Source organism: Panthera tigris, chromosome E1 (assembly GCF_018350195.1).
Source record: "Panthera tigris isolate Pti1 chromosome E1, P.tigris_Pti1_mat1.1, whole genome shotgun sequence".
Classification (NCBI taxonomy): Eukaryota; Metazoa; Chordata; class Mammalia; order Carnivora; family Felidae; genus Panthera; species Panthera tigris.
In genome coordinates, this window is record NC_056673.1 from 46,331,002 (window position 1) to 46,344,957 (window position 13,956).

The 13,956-nt window shown below is 49.9% G+C and overlaps 1 protein-coding gene across 9 annotated transcripts in view; it reads right to left on the reverse strand.

Moving 5' to 3' along the window:
- The window catches only part of PECAM1 (platelet and endothelial cell adhesion molecule 1), a 73,877-nt gene that overhangs the window by 11,893 nt on the left and 48,028 nt on the right, over nt 1-13,956 (reverse strand). For 4 of the 9 annotated variants that reach the window (XM_042967532.1, XM_042967529.1, XM_042967531.1 and 1 more), the window contains 4 exons: nt 12,185-12,238; nt 10,672-10,734; nt 7,881-7,955; nt 5,298-5,354 (listed from right to left, as the gene is read on the reverse strand). In XM_042967532.1, the coding sequence (XP_042823466.1) occupies nt 5,298-5,354; nt 7,881-7,955; nt 10,672-10,734; nt 12,185-12,238 (249 nt within the window). The remainder of the gene's footprint in view (nt 1-5,297; nt 5,355-7,880; nt 7,956-10,671; nt 10,735-12,184; nt 12,239-13,956) is intronic. The other 5 variants (XM_042967534.1, XM_042967533.1, XM_042967536.1 and 2 more) reach the window with 3 other exon arrangements.

The following is a 13,956-nucleotide window of genomic DNA, read 5'->3' on the forward strand; positions in this document are numbered from 1 at the left end:
TCAGATTCAGAGGGAAAACTCAGGCTTAGTAGAAGCAAATACTTATTGGGTCTTGGAGTCAAGGGTGAGTAAAGGATTAGAATTGCCTCCAAGGGACCTAGGAAGTGACTCTTAGAAGTTGCTTAGAACAAAACATTTAGGGGAATGGTTTTGGATGGACCAAAGCATAGACAAATGACCATGACTTCCAAATGCCAGGACACTGAGACTCTCCGAACGTCATCACCGGAAGGCAACTTAAGATCATCCATTCAACCACCTCACTCAATACAGAAGCACTGAGCTTGCTCAAATTCACAGATAGACAAAGTAGAATGGTTGTTGCCAGGGGCTGGAAAGAATAGCGAGTTATTGCTTACTGGGTCTAAAGTTTCATTTGGGGAAGATGAAAAAGTTCCGGAGATGGATGGTGATGGTTATACAGCTACGTGAATGTATTTAATGCCACCAAAACGTACACTTAAAAGTGGTTAAAATGGCAGGTGTTATGTGTATTTTGTCACAGTTAAAACACACAACCAAAGCTGTGAGCTTAGAGCCTAAAGCCAAGATTGCAAAGACCTGGTTCCCCCCACAGCCTACAGATGCCCCCACACTCATGAGCCAGCAGTCCACCTCGCTCCCTCCAGGACGCTGGTCCTGTCCAGATTCCCGCCCTGGGGCTGTTCCTTGGAGGCAGGCCTGCCCAATGCCCTTTCCCTTATCTAGAGGAGCAGTTTTCCTTTGTATCACTCAGGGGAAAAGGGGGGTTTAAGAGCCAGAACTACGCCCTGTGAGCCATTTCCCAAAATAGTCAGCCCTGACGTGCTGCTGGTTGGAAGGTGGGGAGAACTAAGAAATTAAGATGGGAAGAATAAAAAATTAAGAAGGAAAGGTTAGATAAGCCTTAGCTCTGTACTCAGCCCATTCACCGACCTGTCCAGAGACCCACCTCCCCCAAGGTCTTTATTTTATTGTGTGTCACCCTCCTCCCCCCAACACACACACACACACACACACACACACACACACACACACATGCACATATGTATGTGAGTTGGAAGATTCTCTCTGCTGGCCAACCCTGAGGCCAGTCCTTCCAGTATCCTTTCAGGATTGCTGAGGAGTAAGAAAGACCCTACCTCTTCGAGCAAGAAGCAGAACATAACAGAGGTATAATCAGAAGGGAAGTGAGGGCATCTAGAAAATGCTTCTAAAAGTGTGGTCCCCAGAACAACAGCAGCAACATGTGAGAATTTTTTAGAAATACAAATTGGGGTGCCTGGGTGGCTCGGTCGGTTAAGCGTCCGACTTCGGCTCAGGTCATGATCTCGCGGTCCGTGGGTTCGAGCCCCGCGTCGGGCTCTGTGCTGACGGCTCAGAGCCTGGAGCCTGCTTCAGATTCTGTGTCTCCCTCTCTCTCTGTCCCTCCCCTGCTCACTCTCCCCCTCAAAAATAAATAAACATTTTAAAAAAATACTAAAAGAAATACAAATTAGTCCCACTCCAGACCTACTGAAATCACAAAGTCTGGGTGGTGGTACCACACCGTTTGTGTTTTAACACACCTGGAGAATGCTCCATCTACATTTGAGCCCCTGCCCCTCATTTCACAGACAAGGCAACCAAGGTTCTGAGAGATTCCACGACTCACCCAGGGTCACCCAGACCATACCAGGCTGTTACTCTTTTTTTTTTTTTTTTTTAACTTTATGTATTTATTTTGAGAGAGTCAGAGATCGTGTGAATTGGGGAGGTGCAGAGAGAGGGGGAGAATCTCAAGCAGGCTGTCAGCTCAGAGCCCGACACGGGGCTCGAACTCATGAACTGTGAGATCCTGACCTGAGCTGGTCAAAGACCGGACGCTCAACCAGCTGAGCCACCCAGGCACCCCCAGGCTGTTAATAGAACTGAATCCTCTAATTAAGCGGATGGTAATGTGAAACCGAACAAAGCTGGAAAGGGCAGCAGCAGGCAGTCCCTTTGGCAGGACCGGGAGGAAACGTGAAGCCGGGCTCCCGGCATTCGAGTCCCTGCTCTGCCATCACTGGCCTTAGGATTGGGATGAGTTACTTAGCCTCCGGGCCCATTTTCCCATCTGCAGGACGGGAACAGTAGTAAAACCTCCGTCAACCCTAGGATGGTTTTGAGGACTGAACAAAGAGCGGGCGTCTCGCAGTAAGAGGGACAGAAAGAAAGAACAGGAAGAGGACTGAGGAGCTTACAGCTTCCTGCCTTGGAGCAGCCACCGAGCAGGAAATGCTGGGAAACAGCAGCTCCCTTGGCCTCCAGGACGGGAGCCTCTTAGGCAAGGTGAGCACACAGACTTTCACAGCAGCACTGTGGTTTTGGCTACAACACCCAGGGCTCTCTCTACCCGCAACCGCTGGGGCAGGAGCCAGCTGCCTGTTCAGAGACCAGGTTACAGAGGAGTCCCAGCCCCAGCTGACTCCTGATGGCCCAAGTGGGGCTCTGGCTGGGAGTCGGGGTGGGGAGGGAGACGGCTGTGCCTGGTCCCTGCCCTGAACCCTAGGGCTCAAGTTTCTCCTGCATCTTTTGGCTAACACGGATTGGATGCTCGCCGTATGGTAGGGATAGTAGACGGACTCGTGCCTGGGGTAATTAGCCCCATCTCCCCCCAAGCTAACCTCACCCCCTGTTTCTCATTTAATATCATCTCCATGCAACAGCTGAAGAACCTGGAGTCTCAGAAGGGTCAGGCATCTTGGTCACAGTCACACAGCTGCTAAGGGGCAGCACCAGGACTGGGGCTCAGATGTCTGCGAGCAAAACAGGGCCCTTCACCACCCTGAACCCCTGGGGTCCATTCCTGCCCTAGACCAGAGGGAGCAGCGAGATTCCCAGGGTGGGGGACTGAGAACTCAGGCACGGAGAACCGTCTGAACAGCTGCCCTAAAGCAGGTGTAAATGCCACCCCCGAATATGCCACACTGGCACAGGATTATTTGGGGCCGGAGGATGCAGAAGGAAGCCTTCCAGGAGTTTCCCTTATCTGACCAGAAGCCGAAGTTCCTGGGAAATGAAGACAGCCATGAGTCCCTCTCCCAGGGAAGGCTTCTGGCCTCCAAGATGACAGAAAGGCGGTGCTGAGATGGACCTGCCTAAACAAACCTTATTCCATTTGTTTCCCCCAGATATTTACCTTCCCATTTGTTTTGTCACTTCTCCACAAATGTATTGTTCTTGCCTAATGTGCTAAAGAAGCCCCCAGTTCTAACCACACTGAGGACTTACTCATCACTGTTTTTCTCCTTGTTAATCTGTCTTTTGTCAGTCTCAGGGCAGGGCATCTCATACTGACACTGGGTGTGGCCCTCGCCAGCCAGCTGTAAAGGACCTCCAGCTGCTGGCCCAGGCCACCGCAGACCCCCAGGCCTCTGGTCCTGGGGTGGGGGATCCCTGCGGGAGCCTGATCAGGAGCCTGGAGTTCAGGTCCAGGGTGGGCCAGTCTGGGGACTTGCCTCCTGTGTGAACTTGGTCAGGTGTTTTCACTGCTCTATGCCTCAGTATCCTCATCTGTAAAATGGGACTTAAATGTGAGGATTGAAAGAGATATTGTAACACAGACCACTTGGCATACACAGTAAGCGCTCAATAAATGTGAGGTTTTGCATAACTAAAGCGACCCAAAATGAACAATTTCAGGGACCATAAGAAGAGCAGAGGGGTTTCATACAATTCTCACACAATTACCCAACAGGGTGTTGTATGGAAACCAATTTGACAATAAATTTCATATTAAAAAAAAAATAAGAGAATGTCTTGGGGAAAAAAAAAATTACCCAACAGGACCAAGCATGAGCCCTACAAGAACTCTAGCTTTTTGTTACACTGGAAGGACAGAGAAGGCCTATTTATTTCTGAATTTGCATTTTGCTGGCTCTGAATATTTTGAGAATACAAAATGAGACACTGAGGCCAAAAACGCCCCCAGGGGATGGTTTCTGAAAATCAGTCAGTCAGTGTCAAGTTCCACAAGGAGGCTGGGTTTCTGCTCTACCCATGAAAATATATTTAATAATATATTAAATATATATTTATATATTAATATATATATTAAATATAAAAAGATAAAAAGTAGGCTTTTCTGGTAGGACAGTGCTCCTCAAACGCTGGCAGCACCAGCGATATCTGGGAGCCTGTTATAGTTCAGATTCTGGAGATTCTGATTCCGTGGGGCTGGGCTGGTCCGGAGACACCCACGGCTGCTGGTCTGGGGACGGCACTTGGAATGGCCAGGCTCTCCCAAAGTTTCCACTTAAATACAGGTCTGTTATACAAAGCAAGATACACTCACAGTGACTAGTTCCCCCAGAATCTTATGCCCTTTGGATTGTGACTGATTTTCAGAATTTACTTATCCTAAAGGTTATTTGAGAGACAGAGAGAGAGCGAGAGAGAGAGAGAGAGCGTGAGTGCAGGGGAGGGGCAGAGGAAGAGGGAAAGCAAGAATCCCAAGCAGGCTCTGTGCTGTTAGCACGGAGCCGACCCTAGGGTCCCGACCTGAGCCGAAATCAAGAGTCGGTCGCTTAACCGACTGAGCCACCCAGGCGCCCCTATTTTTTCAGAATTTAAAAGTAATCTTTGTATTCATTCATTTACCCAGGATGGAATAGAATAATTACACACACACACACACACACACACACACACACACACACACACACACATGTTATTGCTGGGAGCTTCCCCAGGCCCATGACTGCTTGGGCACTGTGCTCAGTCCTGGGGGGAGCTCCTCATGAGGAAGTAATGGAGATGGGAACTGAATTGGGGTCTAGAATCAAAGAAAGGAAGAATCAAAGGAAATGGGGGCAGATCTGTACCCCACCCCCAGGCGGAAAGGGGGTTCTCAGAAAGGCTGAAGCTATCCAAGGTCTTCAAAGCACAGCACTAAGACCTTCGGGCACCCCCGCCCCGGTCCCGTGCACCAGGGCCCGTTGGGGAGTGGGGCGGGTGAGGTGCACTGGTTGGCCTCCGAGAACAGGCAGGGCCGCACTGCTTCTCTCGGGGTCACGTGAGCACACAGTGGCACCAGGGCACATCCCATCAGCTGGGTACGAATATGCAAAGTCCTATTTGCCTGGCCTGCAGCAGGCACTTAATAAGCATTCATTGACTAAATTATAGCACATGTAACATGTGGCTACATTTGAAGAGTGGTGGGGGAGAGACAGTCAACAACTTCGGTGTAAGGGGCCTCCTTTGCTCCTTCTCCTTGCCCACTCCCAAGGCCCACGTGGATGATTCAGGAGGAAGCGTCCCCCAGGCTCGGGGAGTCAGAAGCCCTCACTCACCAGGATTAGTTTTCCGGATTTCACTATACACCGTCTCTGTGCCCTTGGTTTCCAGACCTGGAAAGTGATCAAGCACAGGTCAACAGCTGCCTCCGGGCACCAGGTCGGCCCACTGCCGAAGCAAGACAGTGTCTGAGGCTCCCTGCTTACCCACGACCCCACCTCACGAGTGCCTGTCTCCAGCAAGCCCTGGAGACCTTAATGCCACTAAGCCCAGGCCATTCCCTGGCTTTACAAGATCCTGGTCTAAGTAGCCTCACTCTCTGTCTGGAAGTATGAAGTCAACAGGCCATTATGGGTCCACCTGGACCACTCACAGGGGGAGGGGTTCCCAGCATAGGCCTGCAGCCTCCTGCTCAGTGGTCCCATACCTCCTTCCCTGCCAGTGCGTTCCTGTGTCCAACTGCTCTCCCCGCCCCTCCCAGGAGGCTGGGCTATGACTTCCCAATCACCCGAGGCCTGGGTTCGAGCCTGGGCCTCATCTGTGATGTTAAGGATCAGCTGGGACCGAGAACCACTTAAAATCTTGACAGCGGGGCTAGTTGATTTCCAACACGTGGGCCTCATTCTGATTCTGATTAGTTCTGGAGTGGCCCTGGCATTGGTGGGTTTTAAGAGCTCCCAGGGGATTCCAATAGGCAGACGGGGTTGAGATCCTCTGGTCTGGACTCTTTTGGACTGGCGCACAGATGACCAGCCAGGGTATGGATCACACTCAGGGGAGACCCAGGGTTTGGAGGACAAAGCACCCATATGGTCATCTGTTTAAGTTGAAGTAGGTGTACAGGTTGTGTATACACACACTTGTACACACACTCGTAGTGTATCTACATGCATTGTATGAATCATAGAGGGTGTATACACACAGCATGCACATACATACACACCCACAAACCCTCAGGAAACAGGATGGGACCCCACTTCTTCCCCCACCTCCTCTCACCTGCACAAAGGACAAGGAAGCCTCATTGTAGAAAGGTGGCTCATGCCATGAGGCCAACATTCTCTTTCTACAGATCTGGAAATGAAGCCCCAGACCGGGTAAGATGCTTCCTGCCACCATGCTCAGCGCCATGTGATTTTTCTTGGTGGCAGGTGGCTGGGGCATGTCCACGGACTCTAACTGCACCAAGATACCCTTGACTCCCTAGGCCCCAGGGATGCCCCCTGACCCTGAACGTACCCTTTCACCGCTGGCCCGGCCCTTTCTCTTTGCCCCATTCCTCCTCATCCTCCGAGTCTCAGGACAGGCTTTGCTTCCGCACTTGGGTACACATATCCTCACACACCTGCATACACCCCAACACATGCACCCCTTCTCAGGGCCCAGGGCAGTTGCTAGGTCCCCTGTGCTCCCACGGCAGTTTGGGGACACTTGTCCACAACCACGCTGATGTTATTTGTCCCCACGACTGCCTGTCCCCTGATGGGCCCGGAGCTTCTCCAGGGGTCTGGTGCACCTCCCAGTCAATGCAGTTACCTGGAGGCACCCGTAAAGGTTTCACGAGATAGTGACGGCACCAGTCAATGAGTTTGCGGGTGCCTCTATCTCAGGTCCCCCGGGCCTCAGGAAGGCTTTGGCATAATCAGCTTGCTCCCTGAGGTTTTAGATTTTAGAATTGAAATCATGGTCATTCATTAGACACTGAATGGCGGTGGTTCCCGTGCCAGGACCTGAACACCAGGAGGAAGCCTGAGGGGGTGTTTCAGACTCCAGCAGGTGAACTTGGGACATTTTGGGTGGCCAGGGCCTCGCACAAGTCTTCATATGGGCCCCCGCCCAGGGCACCAAACAGGAGTTGGTACTCACTAGAGTGACTGAGATACCAGGTGCTCTCAGCTTAGAGAACGGACACCTGCCGTTCTCTAAGAGGCCAGCAGAGATGCTTATACCAGGCTCCCTCTGTGGCACCAGATTTGGGGGTGTAGAGGGAAGCTCCAGGGTTTCCCATATCTCCTGGGGAATCTCTCACATTCCCAAGGGATTCTGCTCAATGTCAGGCCCAGGGAAGTCACTCCTTCAGTATGATCCTGACACCTATTGTTTGCTGGACAAGGTGGAAGCTGAAGCTGAAGCTGAAGCGGGAGGGAAAAGGCAAATCACACCCACACTGGAGCTTTCAGAAGCCCCAGGCCATGGGACAGACAATGCTGTGATAAGCAATATAGGTGCTCTGGGGTCTCTGCCAGCTCCTCCTCCGACCCCGCCCCACAATGGGAGTGGGGGCCACAGGGAAGGAATCGAGGGAGGGGGCTGGGTGGCCAACGTGGGGGCCTGGACACCCTTGTAAGCTCCACCGCCCCCCAGAACACAAGAGTTGCTGGTAGACCTCTCTGGCCACCTTGGGGACACGCTAACAGCCTCTGGACTCAAGAGTCACGCTTGACTCCCTTCCTCCTTATAACTGCAGATCAGCTTGTTGGTTTCCGTCCTTGGCTGAGCAGCTACACTTGCAGCTGCCCCAGCGGCTCCTCCCGCTGCCCCCCTGCTCTGCCCTTCGGTGATGGGCGGGAGCCCCCCCCCCTCCCCCCCGCCGCTCGTCACCACCTCCCCTGCAATGCAGCTGCCTGCTAATGACTAACCCAGGCCAGCAGGCTGTTTGTCTCTGCTGTCAGGGATGTTTCCGGATGGTGCTTTATTTTGGCTCCTGTTTTTCTCTGTTAACAGAGAAAGAGAAGTCTTCAACGTCATGGGGTTTTCCCAGCAATTAGCCTCACAGCAAACAAGCAACAAAACGGTTTAACGAGTTCCTTCCCACCCGGCTTCCATCCCCCGAGTGACTCCTTGGGCAACTGCCCAGTCAGAGTCAGAGCTGGACTGGGTTCCCAGCCCCTCCTCCACCCCAGCTGTAGAAGAGGGAGCTTTGAGGACAGGGAACTGGATTGGCCAAGACCAGATCAAGTTTACTCATCACTGGCCTTGAACCCACAGAGCCGTTTCCTCACCCACCCACTTCAGGACTGCCCTACCCTTGCTGTCCCTTAGCACCAACGAGGCTGGGTTCTGAAAGCTCAACTTGAATCTTCTAGAAACTCTCCATTTCCACCCACAAGACACTCATTTTAGCTCTCCCGAGGCCCCCACAGCAGCCTGGGGAAAGGTAACCACTTGGCTGGCTACCTGCACACAGCTTGTCAAGAAAAGCTTCCCTCCTCACCCCGTCCTGGGACTTCTTTTCCCTCGAAAGCCCCCCCCGCCCCCGACCTTCAAGCAAGAAAAAGAAAACCAGATACTCTAACATGGAAACATTTCCAAAAGAATGGAAAATGGATGCTTCTCCAAGGAGAAACCCTGCTTCCTTTCTCCATCAGCTACTTTAAATCCAAGGCCTCCCAGGCACTGGGCAGAGCGCTCATGAAGCCACCTTGCCCTGAGCTGACTAGCAGCCCCGGAGGGGCAGGGCCTGGCCCTCTGTGAGGAGCTTCAGGACTGTCTCCTTGAGCTCCCAGTGGAGTTTGGAGGGTCAATGGGGACAGCAGAGTTTTTCTACACATCATCAAAACCCTGGGGCAGCCCTGCCCTCCTGTTATGGTTCCTCTTTCCTTCTGAGTCTGAAGTCCCCTTAAAGGGAAGTAAGCTGTTACTCACAGGACTGAGCCCAAGTGACAGACGGGCATGTGCATCAGGTGTTGGCAGGACCAGAGAAGGCTGGAGGGGAGCCCCCTTCCAGCCCCTGTAGCCAGAGCCAACCCATACTCAGTTCTGGGCACCAGAGCCCTGTGCTGTCTCCTCTTGGGCATCTCATACTTAACCCAGCTGAACCTGCTGTTCCTCCCCGTCTCAGACCTCATGACCATCCACACAGTTGTCCACTCACATAACCTGTAGTGATTCCGTCTCCCTGGTCCTTGCCATAAAATTCATCCAGTGTTGTGATGTCTCTAAAATAGATCTGGAACCCATCCACTGCCAGCACTTTGGCTCCGCCCCCATCCCTTGTTGCCCGGTGTTAACACACGGGCCTCTCTGTCTCCATCCCTGTCTGCTTTCAGTCTGTCCTCCGCACCAGCCACATGGAACCTGTCAATTTCCTGCTTAGAGGCGTCTAAAGGCCTTCTGCTCCACCGAGACTAGAATTGCAAAGGGAACCTCAGAGGCCCCGCGGGCTGCACGCGTACCTTTGCTACTTGGCACAGGGGTTGGTCCAACACCGCCCTTAACTTGCCAACAGGCAAACCACTTTACCATGAAATAAGGAAGAAGAGAATTTCAGGCCTGCCATGGCCCCCACCATTCCCAGGTCCAGTCCAGTCTTGGAAGTGGGACGCCCTGTGTAGCGTTTGTGCGGATCGGGGAGTACCAACTCTAGGGGGCCATTCTGAACGCAGACTGTAGGGTCAGTGCCCCACTGCGCGGCGCACAGCCTAGGGGCCTTCGGGGACTGCCTTACTGAAAGATTCTGTGCACATAGCTGCTGACATGGTACCCAGAACCTAAGCAAGGGAAGAAAGAAAGAACCCCAAACTCTTCCCAAATCATGGAGCTAGAGGTAACAAAGGGATGCCCTTGCCACGTGGCTCTGGCTAATGCCTGGTCTGGCCCTCAGCTTGCCAGGCAGAATAGACACAGCAGTGGCCTCAGCCTCAGCAGGAAGGGGGGGGGGGTGCATGACAATAGCCCTAATGAGCTTCCCAGGAGGGGAGGAAGGCTTTGGAGAGCTCCTTTGAGCGCAGGGGCCTGTGGGAAAGCCAGGGTGGAGAGCTAGGAAGGTATGCATGGTTTTTTGTGGGACCAAAAGCAACTGAAATTGCTCTTCTAGCATTTGCTATGGACCAGCCCACTCTGAGTCAGTCTCAGCCAGCACAGAACCAGAACTAGTGGCCTCCAGGCCAGCCCGCCCCTGAGAGAACCACACGCATGAAAGCAAAACCTGAAGTGTGAAGCTAGTGCCACTGTTTACACAGCAGGGCACTCTGTACTTTCAAGAGCCTTTACCCAAGCATGCCTTTAAAGAGCCAAGCCCTCGAAACGTGCATTTCATTTACACGAGCTCAGTGTGCAAGCAACTTTTTCAGGACGATGCTAGGTTTGGGCAAGGAACATATCTCTGGAGGAAAGTCCAAACGCCCAGGGGTAAGGCTGCCCTCAAAGTCTCTCACCAAACACATTTCTTAGCGCTTAGTAGTTGCTCAATAAAACTTACTCATGGTTAGTAGTAGGTAAACAATAATTAATGAAATGTTACACCTCAGAAGCCTAGGCGGGGGGGTCACTGCTCTTGTCATAGGCACGTCTAACAGGCCTGTCTGCTGACCACCCCCCTTCTGACCGACTGAGGGGACCCTTGTCCCCGGGTCATAGCACACCTCACTCTGTTGTCTACACCCAAGCAGAGAGCAAAACATGGGGAATCACTCCAGGGATGGTGTTTACCTTGGTAAGGCTCAGATGGGGTCACTTGCACCTCTGTGTATTCCACATCCATGGTCAGAGGCTCTGCTCAAAAGAACCACAGCACCGGTGAGACAAAATCTCCTTGGGGAGCCTCAGCCTGCCTTAGAGATTTCCACTCAAATGATTATAACATTCCATATTTCGAGGAGGAAGCCAGACACAGGCCTAATGCCATTCTAAGTAGGTGAGAAATCTTGGGCTAGAGAAGACAGTCACAAGTCCTGCTTTCTCCAGGATGTGGAAAGGCCCTCCGGCCCAGGTCCCCATTGTTTCTACAGGGGAAGGATTTGTAAAAGCTCTGTAGACACAGAAAACAGCCAGTATCATCCATGGCAGCTAACTCTAGAAGCCTCCTCCACAGCCACAGGCATAGAAAGCTATCTCCAAGATGGAAAGGATCTCAGGAAATGGGGAACAGGGTCCCCCACCTAAAAATGCTCTGACAGTATGAGCCACACGCATAGGAAAACAAGTTAATGAGAGCAGTTGGGCCGCTAGAGTGAAATCCAGTAAATTAGTTTGTCTCAACTCAAAATTACATTATTGTTTTATTTTTGAAGCCTCAGAGTTGGGGTTTCTCGCCAGCACTGAAAACATTGATATGTGGTCAAGGACACAGGTGTTTACTTTTTGAGGTTTTTTTTTTTTTTTTTTTTAAGTAGGCTTCACATCCCGCTCAGAGTCTGAAATCATGACCCAGAGATCAAGACCTGAACTGAGATCAAGAGGCAGACTAACAAAGCCATCCAGGCGACCCTACTTCTTTAGATTTAGTTCCTGTGATAGAGCCCCGGGGTGGGGGGGAAGAATTTTGAGAAACGATTTACGATTTAGCCCAATCCTTCTGAGGTTTAACCGTAGCAGGGAATCTACTGTTAATTGTCTTTAAAAATTAGCAGCAATGCTAGTTTATTTTTTTATAGTGTATGTTTTATTTTTATTAATATTGAGACACAAAATAATATTTTTAAGTTATGTATAAAATACATGGGACGCTTGGGTGGCTCAGTCGGTTGAGCGTCCAACATCAGCTCAGGTCATGATCTCCTGATCCGTGAGTTCAAGCCCTGCGTCCTGTGTCTCCCTCTCTCTCTGTCCCTCCTCCACTCACACACACTCTCTCTCTCTCTCTCAAAAATAAATAAACATGAAAAATAACTAAATAAAAATAAAAAACATCCCTGTTTCTACTATCCAAAAGAAAGGAGGTCCTCTACAATACTCAGTAACCCATTCTGAATCAGCCAGTTCCCTGTTAGGTATAACCCAGTTCTTTCCCACTAGAATTTTGGTTACTTTCCATTAAGGACACAAGATAGCATCTTTGGAGAAAGCAACCAGCCATCTCCATTTATACACAGTGGCCAGGGACAGGGTCACTGAGAGAGGTGGGGAAACATCCCCAGGCCTTAACAGTTTTAGCTCTTTCCCTAGGGGTCTTTTTTAACGTAAAGTTTCTAATGAAAAAAACTTTTTTAAATTAGATAATTACCTTTATTTTCATTTGCTGGTTTCATTGCATGGTTTCCAACATCTTCACTGTAACCTAGTTGAAAAATAACAATTAGGATGAATGGCAATGGAAATTCTAGCTTCTCATATAATGTTTAAAAAACTTAGTGCCACAGGGCACCTGGGTAACTCAGTCAGTTAAGTGCTCAGGTTAAGCTCAGGTCATGATCTCGCAGTTTGTGAGTTTGAGCCCCACATGGGGATGGGTGGGGAGCTGGGAGCCTGGAGGCTGCTTTGGTTTCTGTGTCTAACCTCTCTCTCTGCCCCTCCCCAGCTCACACTCTTTCTCTCTCTCTCTCTCAAAAATAAACAAACATTAAAAAACAACAACAACAACAACAACAACTTAGTGCCACTAAGAAACGAAGTCAGGCCTAACTTCTTCAGTATAGCGGGCAACCAGCAGCGTATCTGATTCTGGATTCCCTTCTGGTCCCCCTTCAGCCCCATCCCGCCCACTGTGCGGTCTCTTTTTAACACCAGGAACACGCTTACCATCCCATGGGAGGAAAACTTCTGCCTATGGGTTGTTCAAAATTCAGAATTGTTCACGTTGAGCAACCTCATTAGAAATGAAGCTAAGTTCCTTTTTTGTTTGTTTGTTTATTACTTCTGAGAGAGAGACAGAGTGTGAGTGGGGGAGGGGCAAAGAGAGAAGGAGACAGAGAATCAGAAGCAGGTTCCAGGCTCTGAGCTGTCAGCCCAGAGCCAGGTGCAGGGCTCGAACTCACTGATCAGCAGATTGTGATCTGAGCCAAAGTCCAACGCTTAACCGACTGAGCCACCCGGGGGCCCTGAGGTTAAGCTTAATTCTAAAGGAAGGGGTCCATAACCAGAAACTAGCAAACTCGCCTGCTCCAACCGGAGGACTGAATGCATGAGAACACGGTTTAAAAAATTACGGTACCTTCAGGCTGCCACCTCAGTGGGTAAAAAAATTTTTTAACATTTTTAAAAATCAAGTTATTCTTTATTAAAAATAATTCTCAGGGTACCTGGGTGGCTCAGTCGGTTAGGTGTCTGACTCTTAATTTCAGCTCAAGTCATGATCTCACAGTTTGTGAGTTCAAGGCCCGCACAGGGCTCCACGCGGACAGTGCAGAACCTGCTTGGGATTCTCTCTCTCCCTCCCTCTCCCCTGCTTACATGCTCTCTCAAGAATAAAAACATAATAATAATTCTTACGGATGTTATAAATAATACTTCTGAAGAACATATGATTTTCCATTATGTATTAAAACTAATTACTTATTGTGATTATTAAAATATTTTATAAAGTGAAATCATCCATGGAGAGACAATATAAGAATTAGAGTATTTCTTGCATTTTGGAAATTTGGGGGAAAATCCTATTTTAATATACCTCTTAGCATTTAATTCAAAGTGTCTATGTATTTAGGTGTAAATAGTATAAATCACCAAAAGAACCCCCCCCTTAAACCACAAAAAGGTATTTTCTCTATAACACTGGATTACTTTTTACTAAATATTCACCAAATGTTTCTGTATGTAGTTTCTTAAATGATATATTTGCCCATTTCTCTCTTTATTGGCCCATTACTTTTGCTATTGTAAATGTTTTATTCACTTTCTAGTAAGGATTGTCTCACATTTTGTGCTTTCTTTAGTTCCTGTTCTATTTGATGGCCTTCAGGAATACAGTTTCCCAGCTTCTTCCATTTATTTGTTTGTTTGTTTGATTATTAATTAGTAGGTTCCACGTCCCATGTGGGGCTTGAACTCATGACCCTG